This window comes from Salmo trutta, chromosome 31 (assembly GCF_901001165.1).
Source record: "Salmo trutta chromosome 31, fSalTru1.1, whole genome shotgun sequence".
Taxonomy (NCBI): Eukaryota; Metazoa; Chordata; class Actinopteri; order Salmoniformes; family Salmonidae; genus Salmo; species Salmo trutta.
The window spans coordinates 42,398,529-42,416,601 of record NC_042987.1 but is presented as its reverse complement, the minus strand read 5'-3'; the positions used below and the strand labels follow the sequence as shown (position 1 = coordinate 42,416,601).

Here is an 18,073-nt window from a genome sequence, read left to right as displayed (position 1 = left end):
GAAATACAATATTTTTGATTCTGGAAAATGTATTTTTAGCTGTTTGAAGCTGGTGTAAAAAAAAGATAAAGATAAGACTCGAAAATGAAACTTAAGAACGGGAAGCATAGAAATAGCACACAGAACAGATCTACCGCTTCTTAGACTTGCTTTCAATGAGAATGACAGATCTATAACACACATTTCTATGTTAATTTGGTCAGGGTCGCCTAAAAATTGACATATTGCAGCTTTAAATATATATATATATATATTTTTTTTTTTAAAGGTAAAAATCCAGGCATGTCACATGCGTAAACACAGGGCCCCTAACATGATGCTCTACGGATAATGCTACTACCTCTGGGGCGGAGCTCCTCCTCCTCCTCTGTCTCCATGCCCAGGTCTTCACAGCCACCAGTAGGGGGCAGTCTCAGAGAGGTGGAGCGGCCCAGCACCCTGCTACCCTCCTGGGGGACAGAAGACCCAATTAAAACCATAAGCATCTAAACACAGTGACCTATCAGCAACGTGAGGAGATGACAGTGGAATCAACTGATTGGACAGCATTTTACATAAAGACAGAAAACAACGTTACATAACTGAATGATTATGGACTTTAAAACATGGTCTCAAAGTGATGTGAAATAATCATTAACCATATGATTGAATCTGTACAGTGTTCATGTTCTAGGTTGATTTGGTCAGGGGGGGGGTTGTGGCTTCAGCTATAGACAACGTTTTTTTATAATGAGGGAACTTCATTAGTGATTCAGTCATTAATTAGTCAACCAAGCAATCAACCAATCAAGGTATCAGTCAATCTATCAATCAATTCAGGTATCAATCAGTTATCAAATAAACCTCGGAATCAATCTTTCTAGGTATCAATCACTCAATGAATTCAGGGATCAATCAATCAATCGACCAATAAATAAATCGACCAACCAACCAATCAGCATACCAACCAACCAGCATACCAACCAACCAGCATACCAACCAACCAACCAACCAACCAACCAGCATACCAACCAACCAACCAACATACCTACCAACCAACCAACCAGCATACCAACCAACCAACCAATCAATCAGCATACCAACCAACCAACCAACCAGCATACCAACCAACCAACCAGCATACCAACCAACCAGCATACCAACCAACCAACCAGCATACCAACCAACCAACCAACCAGCATACCAACCAACATACATACCAATCAGCATACCAACCAACCAACCAACATACCAACCAACCAACCAGCATACCAACCAGCATACCAACCAACATACCAACCAACATACCAACCAACATACCAACCAACATACCAACCAACATACCAACCAACCAGCATACCAACCAACATACCAACCAACCAGCATACCAACCAGCATACCAACCAACATACCAACCAACAAACCAACCAACCAACCAGCCAACCAGCATACCAACCAACCAACATACCAACCAGCATACCAACCAACCAACCAACCAGCATACCAACCAACCAACCAACCAATCAGCATACCAACCAACCAATCAGCATACCAACCAACCAATCAGCATACCAACCAACCAATCAGCATACCAACCAACCAATCAGCATACATACCTACCAACCAATCAGCATACATACCAACCAACCAATCAGCATACCAACCAGCATACCAACCAACCAGCATACCAACCAACCAACCAGCATACCAACCAACCAACCAACCAACCAGCATACCAATCAGCATACCAACCAACCAGCATACCAACCAGCATACCAACCAACATACCAACCAACCAACCAGCATACCAACCAACCAACCAACCAACCAGCATACCAACCAACCAGCATACCAACCAACCAACCAGCATACCAACCAACCAGCATACCAACCAACCAGCATACCAACCAACCAGCATACCAACCAACCAACCAACCAGCATACCAACCAACCAACCAACCAACCAGCATACCAACCAACCAACCAACCAGCATACCAACCAACCAGCATACCAACCAACCAGCATACCAACCAACCAACCAGCATACCAACCAACCAACCAACCAGCATACCAACCAACCAACCAACCAACCAGCATACCAACCAACCAATCAACCAACCAACCAACCAATCAACGTTGGTTTCAGAGCGTAACATTACCTGTGTGTTGTTGGTGAGAGGTGATGTGAGGGTCTTGGTGCTGGGGACAGGGCAGTGAGGGCCCAGGTTACGCTCCAGGAACACCTCTTTCCCACAGGCATAACACCACACCCTCAGAGTGGTCAGGTTCACCGTCAGGTTGTGGCCTGTCTCCTGTTATAGAGGGGTTAGAAACATGTTCATGTTTCTAGATGTTTATAAGGTGTAATAAAATATATAAAAGGTGGTATAAGCAAAAAAACAAATACAGTGTATTATTGTTGTTGATGACAGACGGACAGGACAGACAGGACAGACAGGTACATTATTCATGTCTCTGCATTAGTGTTGGTAGAGAGGGGCTAGGATGCCAACACCCACCCTTAAGGAGCAGAGCTTCAGTGCGTAGACAGAGAATCTGTCAGGACTGAACGGGATGAGTGAGTTAACTGACTTGTTCAGGGGCAGAACGACATATTTTTACCTTGTCAGCTCAGGGATTTGATCTAGCAACCTTTCGGTTACTGGCCCAACGCTCTAACCGCTAGGCTACCTGCCACCCCTGGAGGAGGTTTTGGGGTTTTTCCTCACTGGTTACTTGGACCTATCAGGATTGGGAGAAGGCGGTGCTTAAAGTTCTTTGCCAGGAGTGCCTAACGTGTGTGTGTGTGACAACACGGATCGGGGAGGGGCTTTGGCTTCTGCGAGGGTAGACCTGAAAATCCTTCTGCGAGGGTAGACCTGAAAATCCTTCTGCGAGGGTAGACCTGAAAATCCTTCTGCGAGGGTAGAGACTATCCTTCTGCGAGGGTAGAGACTATCCTTCTGCGAGGGTAGACCTGAAAATCCTTCTGCGAGGGTAGACCTGAAAATCCTTCTGCGAGGGTAGACCTGAAAATCCTTCTGCGAGGTTAGAGACTACACAGGAAAATCCTTCTGCGAGGTTAGAGACTACACAGGAAAATCCTTCTGCGAGGGTAGAGACTACACAGGAAAATCCTTCTGCGAGGGTAGAGACTAGACCTGAAAATCCTTCTGCGAGGGTAGAGACTAGACCTGAAAATCCTTCTGCGAGGTTAGAGACTAGACCTGAAAATCCTTCTGCGAGGTTAGAGACTAGACCTGAAAATCCTTCTGCGAGGGTAGAGACTAGACCTGAAAATCCTTCTGCGAGGGTAGAGACTAGACCGGAAAATCCTTCTGCGAGGGTAGACCTGAAAATCCTTCTGCGAGGTTAGAGACTAGACCTGAAAATCCTTCTGCGAGGGTAGAGACTAGACCTGAAAATCCTTCTGCGAGGGTAGAGACTAGACCTGAAAATCCTTCTGCGAGGGTAGAGACTAGACCTGAAAATCCTTCTGCGAGGGTAGAGACTAGACCTGAAAATCCTTCTGCGAGGGTAGAGACTAGACCTGAAAATCCTTCTGCGAGGGTAGAGACTAGACCTGAAAATCCTTCTGCGAGGGTAGAGACTAGACAGGAAAATCCTTCTGTGAGGGTAGACCTGAAAATCCTTCTGCGAGGGTAGAGGCTAGACCTGAAAATCCTTCTGCGAGGGTAGAGGCTAGACCTGAAAATCCTTCTGCGAGGATAGAGACTAGACAGGAAATCCTCATTTCTAACACGTCTGCTGAGCGTGAAAAACCCAGCAGTGTTGCAGTTCTTGACACAAACTGGTGCAACTGCCACGTACTACCATACCCCCTTCAAAAAGTTCTAAAATATTTTGTCTTGCCCATTCACCCTCTGAATGAAACACATACACAATCCATGTCTCAAGGATTAAAAATCCTAATGTTTATAATGTTTTGTACACTCGTGATGCAATAGGAACGGGGACTCTCGTCCCCCTCAACATCACCTTTCACCTGTCTAGGAAATGGGACTCTCGTCTCCCCTCAACATCACCTCTCTAGGAACTGGGACTCTCATCCCCCTCAACATCACCTTTCACCTCTCTAGGAACTGGGACTCTCATCTCCCTCAACATCACCTTTCACCTCTCTAGGAACTGGGACTCTCGTCCCCATCAACATCACCTTTCACCTCTCTAGGAACTGGGACTCTCGTCCCCATCAACATCACCTTTCACCTCTCTAGGAACTGGGACTCTCGTCCCCATCAACATCACCTTTCACCTCTCTAGGAACGGGGACTCTCGTCTCCTCCAACATCACTTTTCACCTCTCTAGGAACTGGGACTCTCGTCCCCCTCAACATCACCTTTCACCTCTCTAGGAACTGGGACTCTCGTCCCCCTCAACATCACCTTTCACCTCTCTAGGAACTGGGACTCTCGTCCCCCTCAACATCACCTTTCACCTCTCATCGTTTCTTCCCTAATCACTCTTTCTCCAACACTTCCCACTTTGGCCCCTTCACACTTCATTCTTTCTTCCCCCCCTCCCTCCATCACACATCTTTTCTCATTATCTTCTGAACCATCCTGAACATTGATCTGGTCCTGTAGGTGTCTTCTGAACCATCCTGAACATTGATCTGGTCCTCTAGGTGTCTCCTGAACCATCCTGAACATTGATCTAGTCCTCTAGGTGTCTCCTGAACCATCCTGAACATTGATCTGGTCCTGTAGGTGTCTCCTGAACATTGATCTGGTCCTGTAGGTGTCTCCTGAACCATCCTGAACATTGATCTGGTCCTGTAGGTGTCTCCTGAACCATCCTGAACATTGATCTAGTCCTCTAGGTGTCTCCTGAACCATCCTGAACATTGATCTGGTCCTGTAGGTGTCTCCTGAACATTGATCTGGTCCTGTAGGTGTCTCCTGAACCATCCTGAACATTGATCTGGTCCTGTAGGTGTCTCCTGAACCATCCTGAACATTGATCTGGTCCTGTAGGTGTCTCCTGAACCATCCTGAACATTGATCTGGTCCTGTAGGTGTCTCCTGAACCATCCTGAACATTGATCTAGTCCTGTAGGTGTCTCCTGAACCATCCTGAACATTGATCTGGTCCTGTAGGTGTCTCCTGAACCATTCTGAACATTGATCTGGTCCTGTAGGTGTCTCCTGAACCATTCTGAACATTGATCTAGTCCTGTAGGTGTCTCCTGAACCATCCTGAACATTGATCTAGTCCTGTAGGTGTCTCCTGAACATTGATCTAGTCCTGTAGGTGTCTCCTGAACCATCCTGAACATTGATCTGGTCCTGTAGGTGTCTCCTGAACCATCCTGAACATTGATCTGGTCCTGTAAGTGTCTCCTGAACATTGATCTGGTCCTGTAGGTGTCTCCTGAACCATCCTGAACATTGATCTAGTCCTGTAGGTGTCTCCTGAACCATCCTGAACATTGATCTGATCCTGTAGGTGTCTCCTGAACCATCCTGAACATTGATCTGGTCCTGTAGGTGTCTCCTGAACCATCCTGAACATTGATCTGGTCCTGTAGGTGTCTCCTGAACATTGATCTAGTCCTGTAGGCGTCTCCTGAACCATCCTGAACATTGATCTGGTCCTGTAGGTGTCTCCTGAACCACCCTGAGCATTGATCTGGTCCTGTAGGTGTCTCCTGAATCATCCTGAACATTGATCTAGTCCTGTAGGTGTGTGTGGGAGGTGTAAAGGTCAGGGGTCACTCATCCTGTGTACTGCTCTACTCCTGTAGGTATATGTGGGAGGTGTAGAGGTCAAAGGTCACTCACCTGTGAGTGGATGGTGCTGTGGTCAGTGTGAGATTCTCCACAGCCCACATACACACAGCCATTCTACAAACACAGAAAACAATGGATTTATACAACAGTCAACAGTCAATTTGCATGAGGCCAAATGGTAACCACACAACTTTCTAAATAAAAGTCTCAATGAGTTACAAAACATTACAAATAAAAGTCTTAAATTAGTGACACAACTTTTCCCAAATACAGACTTTTTCACTCACCTCCAGACACGCCCAAAGATTTGGTCCTCCAACTTTGCAGTCTTGGCACTGGCCCTTGAAAAACACACACAAGCAATTAGCTCCAGTGACCAGGCCAGACCAGTGAGACAACATAATAATCCCAGACAGACAGACAGCAGCTAAACGGTAACATGATAGAGCAAGGCCTTCTCCAATGACAACAACCTCATTTATTGTAAAACATCCAGGCCTTGACCATTTAATTATTGTTTCTATTACAGCCTAGCTAACGTCTATTAGATAATGATAGCTTAGCTAGCCTAGCTAACGTCTATTAGATAATGATAAAGATAGCTAACCTAGTTAATGTCTATTAGATAATGATAGCTTAGCTAGCTAACCTAGTTAACGTCTACTAGATAATGATAAAGATAGCTAGCCTAGCTAACGTCTATTAGATAATGATAGCTTAGCTAGCCTAGCTAACGTCTATTAGATAATGATAAAGATAGCTAACCTAGTTAATGTCTATTAGATAATGATAGCTTAGCTAGCTAGCCTAGTTAACGTCTACTAGATAATGATAGCTTAGCTAGCCTAGCTAACGTCTATTAGATAATGATAGCTTAGCTAGCTAACCTAGTTAACGTCTACTAGATAATGATAAAGATAGCTAGCCTAGCTAACGTCTATTAGATAATGATAGCTTAGCTAGCCTAGTTAACGTCTATTAGATAATGATAGCTTAGCTAGCCTAGTTAACGTCTATTAGATAATGATAGCTTAGCTAGCCTAGTTAACGTCTATTAGATAACGATAGCTTAGCTAGCCTAGTTAACGTCTATTAGATAACGATAGCTTAGCTAGCCTAGTTAACGTCTATTAGATAACGATAGCTTAGCTAGCCTAGTTAACGTCTATTAGATAATGATAGCTTAGCTAGCCTAGTTAACGTCTATTAGATAATGATAGCTTAGCTAGCCTAGTTAACGTCTATTAGATAATGATAGCTTAGCTAGCCTAGTTAACGTCTATTAGATAATGATAGCTAGCCTAGTTAACGTCTATTAGATAATGATAGCTAGCCTAGTTAACGTCTATTAGATAATGATAGCTTAGCTAGCCTAGTTAACGTCTATTAGATAATGATAGCTTAGCTAGCCTAGTTAACGTCTATTAGATAATGATAGCTTAGCTAGCCTAGTTAACGTCTATTAGATAATGATAATTAGCTAGCCTAGTTAACGTCTATTAGATAATGATAATTAGCTAGCCTAGTTAACGTCTAGTAGATAATGATAATTAGCTAGCCTAGTTAACGTCTACTAGATAATGATAATTAGCTAGCCTAGTTAACGTCTACTAGATAATGATAAAGATAGCTAGCCTAGTTAACGTCTACTAGATAATGATAAAGATAGCTAGCCTAGTTAACGTCTACTAGATAATGATAATTAGCTAGCCTAGTTAACGTCTATTAGATAATGATAATTAGCTAGCCTAGTTAACGTCTAGTAGATAATGATAATTAGCTAGCCTAGTTAACGTCTAGTAGATAATGATAATTAGCTAGCCTAGTTAACGTCTAGTAGATAATGATAATTAGCTAGCCTAGTTAACGTCTACTAGATAATGATAAAGATAGCTAGCCTAGTTAACGTCTACTAGATAATGATAATTAGCTAGCCTAGTTAACGTCTATTAGATAACTGCTATTAGTGTGATAGTAGCAGAGTGAACAAAGTGGATATTACATTACATGGAAAAGTCAGAACGGGACGACGGAGGGGGACTCGGGACGACGGAGGGGGACTCGGGACGACGGAGGGGGACTCGGGACGACGGAGGGGGACTCACATGTGATTTGTGGATGAGTTCTTCCTTGGTGATCTCGCCTACACACTGTAGATGGGGACAGTCAGTGCTAGAACACACAGGCATCACTCACCTGAACCTGTACCTCACCTGTCTGAGGGGGGAGAAAGAGGGAGGGGGAGAAAGAGGAGGGAGAAAGAGAAAGCGGGAGGGAGAAAGAGAGAAAGAGAGAGAGAAAGAGAGAGGGGGGGAGAAAAAGAGAAGAAAGAGAGAGGGGGGGAGAAAGAGAGAGGAGAAAGAGAGAGGGGGGGAGAAAGAGGGGGGGAGAAAGGGAGAAAGAGAGGGGGAGAGAAAGAGGGGGAGAGAAAAAGAGGGAGAAAGAGGGGGAGAGAAAGAGAGGGGGAGAGAAAGAGAGAGGAGAGGGGGAGAGAAAGAGAGGGGGAGAGAAAGAGAGAGGAGAGGGGGAGAGAGAGAGGGGGGACAAAGAGAGAGAGGGGGGACAAAGAGAGAGAGGGGGGACAAAGAGAGAGGGGGGACAAAGAGAGAGGGGGGACAAAGAGAGAGGGGGGACAAAGAGAGAGAGGGGGACAAAGAGAGAGAGGTGGACATAGAGAGAGGGGGGGACAAAGAGAGAGAGGGGGACAAAGAGAGAGAGGGGGAGAGAAAGAGAGAGAGGGGGAGAGAAAGAGAGAGAGGGGTAAAAACACAGTCATGGGCATTCAAGCAACAGTGATGTTAGTAAGATCAACAAGGAAAAAGAGTGCAAATGTGGACAACAATAGAAAATCCACTATTGTTCATGTGATACAAGCTGGTTTAGGAGGACAACAGGAAACCCAGGGACAGATGTAATACTGTTAATGAACCAAGCAAACACCAAGCCGTCCGTCTGCCTGCCTGGCAGTCAAACACCAAGCTGCCCGTCTGCCTGCCTGCCAGTCAAACACCAAGCTGCCCGTCTGCCTGCCTGCCTGCCAGTCAAACACCAAGCCGTCTGTCTGCCTGTCACCGTTGGAACCGGAGGCTCCAGACAGCATAACTGTTTTTTCCAGGTCTGCTCTGTGTACGTCGTACCGCAGAGTAATCAACCCAAAACAAACTTCCTCTTCTCATCTCTCAGAGAGATATTATCCGTGGCCCGATGATCTCCCGTTAGTACTAATGGGGCTAGAGGCCTGACAACCTTAATCTCTGACTAGTTGTGAGGACTAAAGATACAGTCCAAAATACACATATCAGCATGAGCAAATTAGTTTTCATCAATCATGAGGGGAAAAAGGGCTGAAAACATTTTGGCTCAATAGTTAAAAAAGAAGATTGAGGCCAAGATATAGGAAGAAGCAATACTCCACTGAATCGAGGTCAACCAATCCCTACAGTATAACATATCCTTAGACAGACCAGCAAGACACTCCTCCTAGAACTGCTAGGTCCCCTCCCGGAGGACCTGCACCAAGAGGCCTGCACCAAGAGGACCTGCACCAAGAGGGTCAGGCCACATCCCTACCAACCTAGACCCCCTCCCGGAGGACCTGCACCAAGAGGAGCCGCACCAAGAGGACCTGCACCAAGAGGAGCCGCACCAAGAGGACCTGCACCAAGAGGAGCCGCACCAAGAGGACCTGCACCAAGAGGACCCGCACCAAGAGGAGCCGCACCAAGAGGAGCCGCACCAAGAGGACCCGCACCAAGAGGACCTGCACCAAGAGGACCAGGCCACATCCCTACCAACCTAGACCCCCTCCCGGAGGACCTGCAACAAAAGGATCCACACCAAGAGGGTCCACACCAAGAGGATCCACACCAAGAGGGTCCACACCAAGAGGGTCCACACCAAGAGGGTCAGGCCACACCCCTACCAACCTAGACCCCCTCAAATAAACACTGGCCACACCCTTTATAGGTGATCTGCCTTTGGCCTAAATAGAAGGAACCCAGAAAATGGAAATACAGACATTGTTATTGTACAAGAAACATGGTATAGAGGAGATGGACCCACTGGTTGCCCTCAAGGTTACAGTTACAGTTGAAGTCGGAAGTTTACATACACTTAGGTTGGAGTCATTAAAACTTGTTTTTCAAAAACTCCACAAATTTCTTGTTATCAAACTATAGTTTTGGCAAGTCGGTTAGGACATCTACTTTGTGCATGACAAGTCATTTTTCCAACAATTGTTTACAGACAGATTATTTCACTTATAATTCACTGTATCACAATTCCAGTGGGTCAGAAGTTTACATACACTAAGTTGACTGTGCCTTTAAACAGCTTGGAAAATTCCAGAAAATGATGTCATGGCTTTAGAAGCTTCTGATAGGCTAATTGACATCATTTGAGTCAATTGGAGGTGTACCTGTGGATGTATTTCAAGGCCTCCCTTCAAACTCAGGACCTCTTTGCTTGACATCATGGGAAAATCAAAAGAAATCAGCCAAGACCTAAGAAAAAAAATTGTAGACCTCCACAAGTCTGGTTCATCCTTGGGAGCAATTTCCAAATGCCTGAAGGTACCACGTTCATCTGTACAAACAATAGTACGCAAGTATAAACACCATGGGACCACGCAGCCGTCATACCGCTCAGGAAGGAGACGCGTTCTGTCTCCTAGAGATGAACGTACTTTGATGCAAAAAGTGCAAATCAATCCCAGAACAACAGCAAAGGACCTTGTGAAGATGCTGGAGGAAACAGGCACAAAAGTATCTATATCCACAGTAAAACGAGTCCTATATCGACAACCTGAAAGGCCGCTCAGCAAGGAAGAAGCCACTGCTCCAAAACCGCCATAAAAAAGCCAGACTACGGTTTTCAACTGCACATGGGGACAGAGATCGTACTTTTTGGAGAAATGTCCTCTGGTCTGATGAAACAAAAATAGAACTGTTTGGCCATAATGATCATCGTTATGTTTGGAGGGAAAAGGGGGAGGCTTGCAAGCCGAAGAACACCATCCCAACCGTGAAGCACGGGGGTGGCAGCATCATGTTGTGGGGGTGCTTTGCTGCAGGATGGACTGGTGCACTTCCCAAAATAGATGGCATCATAAGGAGGGAAAATGATGTGGATATATTGAAGTAACATCTCAAGACATCAGTCAGGAAGTTAAAGCTTTGTCACAAATGGGTCTTCCAAATGGACAATGACCCCAAGCATACTTCCGAAGTTGTGGCAAAATGGCTTAAGGACAACAAAGTCAAGGTATTGGAGTGGCCATCACAAAGCGCTGACCTCAATGCCATAGAAAATTTGAGAGCAGAACTGAAAAAGCGTGTGCGAGCCTACAAACCTGACTCAGTTACACCAGCTCTGTCAGGAGGAATGGGCCAAAATTCACCCAACTTATTGTGGGAAGCTTTTGTGGAAGGCTACCTGAAACGTTTGACCCAAGTTACACAATGCTACCAAATACTAATTGAGTGTATGTAAACTTCTGACCCACTGGGAATGTAATGAAAGAAATTAAAGCTGAAATAAATCATTCTCTCTACTATTATTCTGACATTTCACATTCTTAAAATAAAGTGGTGATCCTAACTGACCTAAGACAGGGAATTTTTACTAGGATTAAAATGTCAGGAATTGTGAAGAACTGAGTTTAAATGTATTTGGCTAAGGTGTATGTAAACTTCAGACTTCCAACTGTAGCTGGTAGTCCCATCCACCAAACTATCAGGTGTGAAACAGGGAAATTTGGTATAGAGCAGACAAACACCCCCCTCACTGATAATTCAACAAGTGAAGAAGCTGAATGTGGAGGTCCTGGGCTGGTGTGGTTACACATGGTCTGCGGTCTAAAACGATGTTGGGAGGCAGCTTATAGTAGAGAAATTAACATGAAATGATCTGGAAACAGCTCTGGTGAAGCATGGGACCAGCGCTTTACATGCCTTTATTTTTTTTTCAATGCAATTAAAAACAGGAGCATATCATAACTGGCTAGAAATTAAAAAGGAAATGACCACAACAGATTAAAATGTCCCCCTGTGTGCTACCTATATCCCCCCCATTAGAATCCCCATACTTTAATGAAGACAGCTTCTCCATCCTACCTATATCCCCCCACTAGAATCCCCATACTATAATGAAGACAGCTTCTCCATCCTACCTATATCCCCCCCCACTAGAATCCCCATACTATAATGAAGACAGCTTCTCCATCCTACCTATATCCCACCACTAGAATCCCCATACTTTAATGAAGACAGCTTCTCCATCCTACCTATATCCCCCCACTAGAATCCCCATACTATAATGAAGACAGCTTCTCCATCCTACCTATATCACCCCCCACTAGAATCCCCATACTATAATGAAGACAGCTTCTCCATCCTACCTATATCCCACCACTAGAATCCCCATACTTTAATGAAGACAGCTTCTCCATCCTGGAGGGGGAAATCAATAATTTCCAGGCCCAGGGACATGTACTAGTCTGTGGCGACCTAAACGCCAGAACTGGACAAGAACCTGACACCTTCAGCACACAGGGGGACAAACACCTACCTGGAGGTGACAGCATTCCCTCCCATATATCCCCCCTAGACACAATTACGACAAAACAACCAACAAAAGTGGGTCAGCTCCGTCGCACGCTGGTTCTATACATAGTCAATAGTAGGCTTCGAGGAGACTCCTACGGTAGGTACACCTACAGATCATCTCTTGGCAGTAGTACCGTAGACTACTTTATCACTGACCTCAACCCAGAGTCTCTCAGAGCGTTCACAGTCAGCCCACTGACACCCCTATCAGATCACAGCAAAATCTGTCAACTTGAACAGAGATATACTCAATCATGAGGCAAAGCCAAAACAAACTGCATAGCATTAAAAAAAACGCTATAGATGGAAGGAAAGTAGTGTGGAAACCTACCAAAAAACAATTAGACAACAACAAATTCACCCCTTCTAGACAACATCCTAGACAAAACATTTCACTGCAATAGTGTAAACTTGGCAGTAGAAAATCCTAAACAGTATATTTGAGCTTCTGCCACCCTAAGGTCAAGAGATAATGCAGAGAATCTATTTCTCACACATAGGAACAGAGGGATGTCTGAGAAGAGATGGTGAGTGTCTACTGGCCTGGAATGAATGAACAGCTGAGAACATACATGGCACAATGTGGCACCTGCACTGCATAGGGGTGTGAAACAGACACCGAGGGCACACAAAGCACCAATAGGGACAGACCTGTCCAAGTTCAACAACAGAGACTACATGGTCACAGTTGATTATCTCTCAAACTTCTGGGAAGTGGACCATTTGGATAAACACACAATCGAAAACGGTCATTGAAAAACCGAAGACATACTTTGCACGCTATGGGATACCTGACATTCTGTACTCAGACAACGGTCCCCAGTACTCTTCAGACGAGTTCCGAAGCTTCAGCAAGGTTTAGGTCTTTACACACAAAACATCGTCTCCAGGATACCTGCAAAGTATTGGGAAAGTGGAATCGGCAGGGAAAACAGCCAAAAGACTGATGGCAAAAAGCAAAGAGAGCAGGTGCTGACCCATACATGGCTGGATCACAGAAATACCCCGTCACAGGGAACAGACCTGCAATGGTGCTCATGGGAAGATGTACAAAGACACTACTTATAATGAGTGAAAATCTTCTGAGACCAGGGATGACAAACTGTCAGCTGGAGAAGTTCAAAGAAAGACAACAGAAACAGGCAAAGTACTACGACACCTCTGCTGAGGATCTCACAGAGCTGCAACGAGATGACAGGGTGAGAGTTCAGCCACTCACAGGACAGAAACAGTGGTGGCAGAGAGTCACGGTAGTCTGACCTGTAGAGGCAAGGTCCTACGAGGTGAAGACAGAACAAGGACAAGTCTTCAGGAGGAACAGGAGATAACTGAGGACGAGCAGAGAAATAGGAGAGGATTTCCCCACTGTTGCCCAAACAGAGCACCAGCTAACACCCAGCAGGGTGCAGAACACAACCTAGAGGTGGACGCTGCCCTTCAACAAGAAGATCCAGACGTCTCAGGTCAAGTACCTCCTGATGAAATAAACCCTCCCCACACAAGGTCTGGTAGGACCATCCGCAGACCTAAACACCTGGAAGACTTTGTGTGAATGTAAATGTTAATAAATAAATAAATAAATACAGTATCTCACAAAAGTGAGTACACCCCTCACATTTTTGTAAATATTTGAGTATATCTTTTCATGTGACAACACTGAAGAAATGACACTTTGCTACAATGTAAAGTAGTGAGTGTACAGCTTATATAACAGTGTAAATTTGCTGTCCCCTCAAAATAACACAACACACAGCCATTAATGTCTAAACCGCTGGCAACAAAAGTGAGTACACCCCTATGTGAAAATATCCAAATTGGGCCCAAAGTGTCAATATTGTGTGTGGCCACCATCATTTTCCAGCAGTGCCTTAACCCTCTTGGGCATGGAGTTCACCAGAGCTTCACAGGTTGCCACTGGACTCCTCTTCCACTCCTCCATGACGACACCACGGAGCTGGTGGATGTTAGAGACCTTGCACTCCTCCATGACGGAGCTGGTGGATGTTAGAGACCTTGCACTCCTCCATCACGGAGCTGGTGGATGTTAGAGACCTTGCACTCCTCCATCACGGAGCTGGTGGATGTTAGAGACCTTGCACTCCTCCATGACGGAGCTGGTGGATGTTAGAGACCTTGCACTCCTCCATGACGGAGCTGGTGGATGTTAGAGACCTTGCACTCCTCCATGACGGAGCTGGTGGATGTTAGAGACCTTGCACTCCTCCATGACGGAGCTGGTGGATGTTAGAGCCCTTGCACTCCTCCATGACGGAGCTGGTGGATGTTAGAGACCTTGCACTCCTCCATGACGGAGCTGGTGGATGTTAGAGACCTTGCACTCCTCCATGACGGAGCTGGTGGATGTTAGAGACCTTGCACTCCTCCATGACGGAGCTGGTGGATGTTAGAGACCTTGCACTCCTCCATCACGGAGCTGGTGGATGTTAGAGACCTTGCACTCCTCCATGACGGAGCTGGTGGATGTTAGAGACCTTGCACTCCTCCATGACGGAGCTGGTGGATGTTAGAGACCTTGCACTCCTCCACCTTCTGTTTGAGGATGCCCCACGGATGCTCAATAGGGTTTAGGTCTGGAGACATGCTTGGCCAGTCCATCACCTTTACCCTCAGCTTCTTTAGCAAGGCAGTGGTCGTCTTGGAGGTGTGTTTGGGGTCGTTATCATGTTGGAATACTGCCCTGCGGCCCAGTCTCCGAAGGGAGGGGATCATGCTCTGCTTCAGTATGTCACAGTACATGTTGGCGTTCATGGTTCCCTCAATGAACTGTCGCTCCCTAGTGCCGGCAGCACTCATGCAGCCCCAGACCATGACACTCCCACCACCATGCTTGACTGTAGGCAAGACACACTTGTCTTTGTACTCCTCACCTGGTTGCCGCCACACACGCTTGATACCATCTGAACCAAATAAGTTTATCTTGGTCTCATCAGACCACAGGACATGGTTCCAGTAATCCATGTCCTTAGTCTGCTTGTCTTCAGCAAACTGTTTGCGGGCTTTCTTGTGCATCATCTTTAGAAGAGGCTTCCTTCTGGGACGACAGCAATGCAGACCAATTTGATGCAGTGTGTGGCGTATGGTCTGAGCACTGACAGGCTGACCCCCCCCCCCCCCCCCCCCACCCCTTCAACCTCTGCAGCGATGCTGGCAGCACTCATACGTCTATTTCCCAAAGACAACCTCTGGATATGACGCTGAGCACGTGCACTCAACTTCTTTGGTTGACCATGGCGAGGCCTGTTCTGAGTGGAACCTGTCCTGTTAAACCGCTGTATGGTCTTGGCCACCGTGCTGCAGCTCAGTTTCAGGGTCTTTGCAATCTTCTTATAGCCCAGGCCATCTTTATGTAGAGCAACAATTCTTTTTTTCAGATCCTCAGAGAGTTCTTTGCCATGAGGTGCCATGTTGAACTTCCAGTGACCAGTCAGTATGAGGGAGTGTGAGAGCGATGACACCAAATTTAACACACTTTTGTTGCCAGCGGTTTAGACATTAATGGCTGTGGGTTGTGTTATTTTGAGGGGACAGAACATTTACACTGTTATACAAGCTGTACACTCACTACTTTACATTGTAGCAAAGTGTCATTTCTTCAGTGTTGTCACATGAAAAGATATACTCAAATATTTACAAAAATGTGAGGGGTGTACTCACTTTTGTGAGATACTGTATATTAATGTAACGGACAGTCAGATAACAATATTGATGCTACACAGGAAACGGAAACCAAACGTTAATGACAGTCTTCATGTACTGGATGTGATGGTTGACAACATATGCATTGGAAAGTTTACTTAACTATTATCTTTGTCTGTCGTGACTACAAACAACACAAAGCATATTGAAACAACATCCGTTTTGGGCTTCTTGAAGTCTACAAAATGATTAGTAATTTTGTTCTGTTAGACACCCCTAAGACAACCCCTGTTTGCCTTCAGTCACGTCCCCTAGTATTTCATAATGAGTATTGATGGAAAAAACAAAACCAGATCAGGTAACTATCCTTCATCAACAGGCGCTGAGGAGTTTCTAAACCTACTGTACTGTCTTCAGGTGATGGTTGATCTAATGAATGGGTTAACTACCAACAAAACCGTTACTAACAATGTGATGTAACGTATTTTAGTTAATAAAGGTAGCTACTATTCAATCATCAACAACAAAAAGGCACACGGGGAGGACATCACATCAGGTTCAGTCGATGCGACACTCACTGACAAGAGGCTAACTAACGTTAGCTAGCTAACGCTAACGAGATGGCACCTAGCTAGCCAAGAGGCTAACTAACGTTAGCTAGCTAACGAGATGGCACCTAGCTAGCCAAGAGGCTAACTAACGTTAGCTAGCTAACGGGTAAAGGCAGATGGCACCTAGCTAGTCAAGAGGCTAACTAACGTTAGCTAGCTAACGAGATGGCACCTAGCTAGCCAAGAGGCTAACTAACGTTAGCTAGCTAACGGGTAAAGGCAGATGGCACCTAGCTAGTCAAGAGGCTAACTAACGTTAGCTAGCTAACGCTAACGAGATGGCACCTAGCTAGCCAAGAGGCTAACTAACGTTAGCTAGCTAACGAGATGGCACCTAGCTAGCCAAGAGGCTAACTAACGTTAGCTAGCTCACGGGTAAAGGCAGATGGCACCTAGCTAGCCAAGAGGCTAACTAACGCTAACGTTAGCTAGCTAACGAGATGGCACCTAGCTAGCCAAGAGGCTAATTAACGTTAGCTAGCTAACGGGTAAAGGCAGATGGCACCTAGCTAGCTAGCCAAGAGGCTAACCGGTTGATATGAAATATGTTTTCGATCCAATTCAATCCCGATGTGAATTAAGAAAAGTTTCTCAGATCAAATCGTGTTAGCCAATAATAGTTTTCTTGATGGTAACAGAATAGATTTGACAGATGGATTGAGCTGTCATGCTAACATTAGCTAGCTAGTCACTGTAATAAAACGTTAAAAAACAAACGGCTACTTCTTCTCATCTCTGCAGTATACAACAAACTGGGAAAATAAATAACCTCTTGGCTCTTACCTTGCACTTTATTTACAGTTCAGAAAGAACTGATCCTGTTATCTTTGAAAGCTAAACACGGCAGTTATTAAATATGTATATCTGTGACATTATTTCAAACGGTAAACCTTCGTAATGTCACAGTTGAATGAGGACCGCAAAACTTCCAGGTTTTGTGGATCCGCCTTGTGACCGGAACGGGGTGTCGCTGCGCCACCTGGCGGCCAACACTGGAATAACATACATCTGATTCTGTACCATCCCAGCACAAGGGTCCCCCTACTGAACAATAAACTGAACTGAACTAAACTGAACTATAAACACATTACTTACATTTCAAATTAACATCTGCAAGTTTTTATTTTTTTATTTTTATCTGTCACAATCATGTTTCGATTTTTTGTATTTTTTTTATGCTAAAAAAAAAATTATAATAATAAAAAGGTGGATTTTATTTTCACCTTGTATTTCAGAATCAGATTCCCAAGCGCTCCACCTGGTTTTATTTTTGAAAGCAACCCCTTTGCAACACTGGGGCAGCATGACCTTAGTGACTGAAGATTTACTGGTATAGACTCCAGCAGCAAACATCTATCAGGCCCATCTCTATATCGCTACCTACTGAAGACCTCATCTCTCAGGCCCCTAACCAACAGTAACTCAAACCGTTCAATTTATAGAGACACCAAACCAACTTTCACATG

The 18,073-nt window shown here is 45.1% G+C and overlaps 1 protein-coding gene across 1 annotated transcript; it reads right to left on the bottom strand.

The window, feature by feature from the left end:
• Positions 1-253: 253 nt before the first annotated feature.
• LOC115170230 (ubiquitin carboxyl-terminal hydrolase 33-like) lies at positions 254-17,565 on the bottom strand. The gene is made up of 6 exons (XM_029726626.1): positions 17,391-17,565; positions 7,840-7,951; positions 6,022-6,075; positions 5,786-5,848; positions 2,140-2,292; positions 254-449 (listed from the first exon to the last, which is right to left on the bottom strand). The coding sequence occupies exons 2-6, from the start codon at positions 7,921-7,923 to the stop codon at positions 309-311; spliced, it is 495 nt and encodes a 164-aa protein (XP_029582486.1). The 5' UTR covers positions 7,924-7,951; positions 17,391-17,565; the 3' UTR covers positions 254-308.
• Between the last annotated feature and the right edge of the window lie 508 nt (positions 17,566-18,073).

What these genes read in the sequence shown, in the direction of transcription:
- LOC115170230 (XM_029726626.1), bottom strand. Translation starts at nt 7,923, where the DNA reads ATGCCTGTGTGTTCTAGCACTGACTGTCCCCATCTACAGTGTGTAGGC. An exon ending in ACAGCACCATCCACTCACAG is followed by an intron (nt 2,293 to 5,785) that starts GTGAGTGACCTT and finishes CCTCTATAACAG; the next exon opens with GAGACAGGCCACAACCTGAC. An exon ending in CTCTCACCAACAACACACAG is followed by an intron (nt 450 to 2,139) that starts GTAATGTTACGC and finishes TCTGTCCCCCAG; the next exon opens with GAGGGTAGCAGGGTGCTGGG.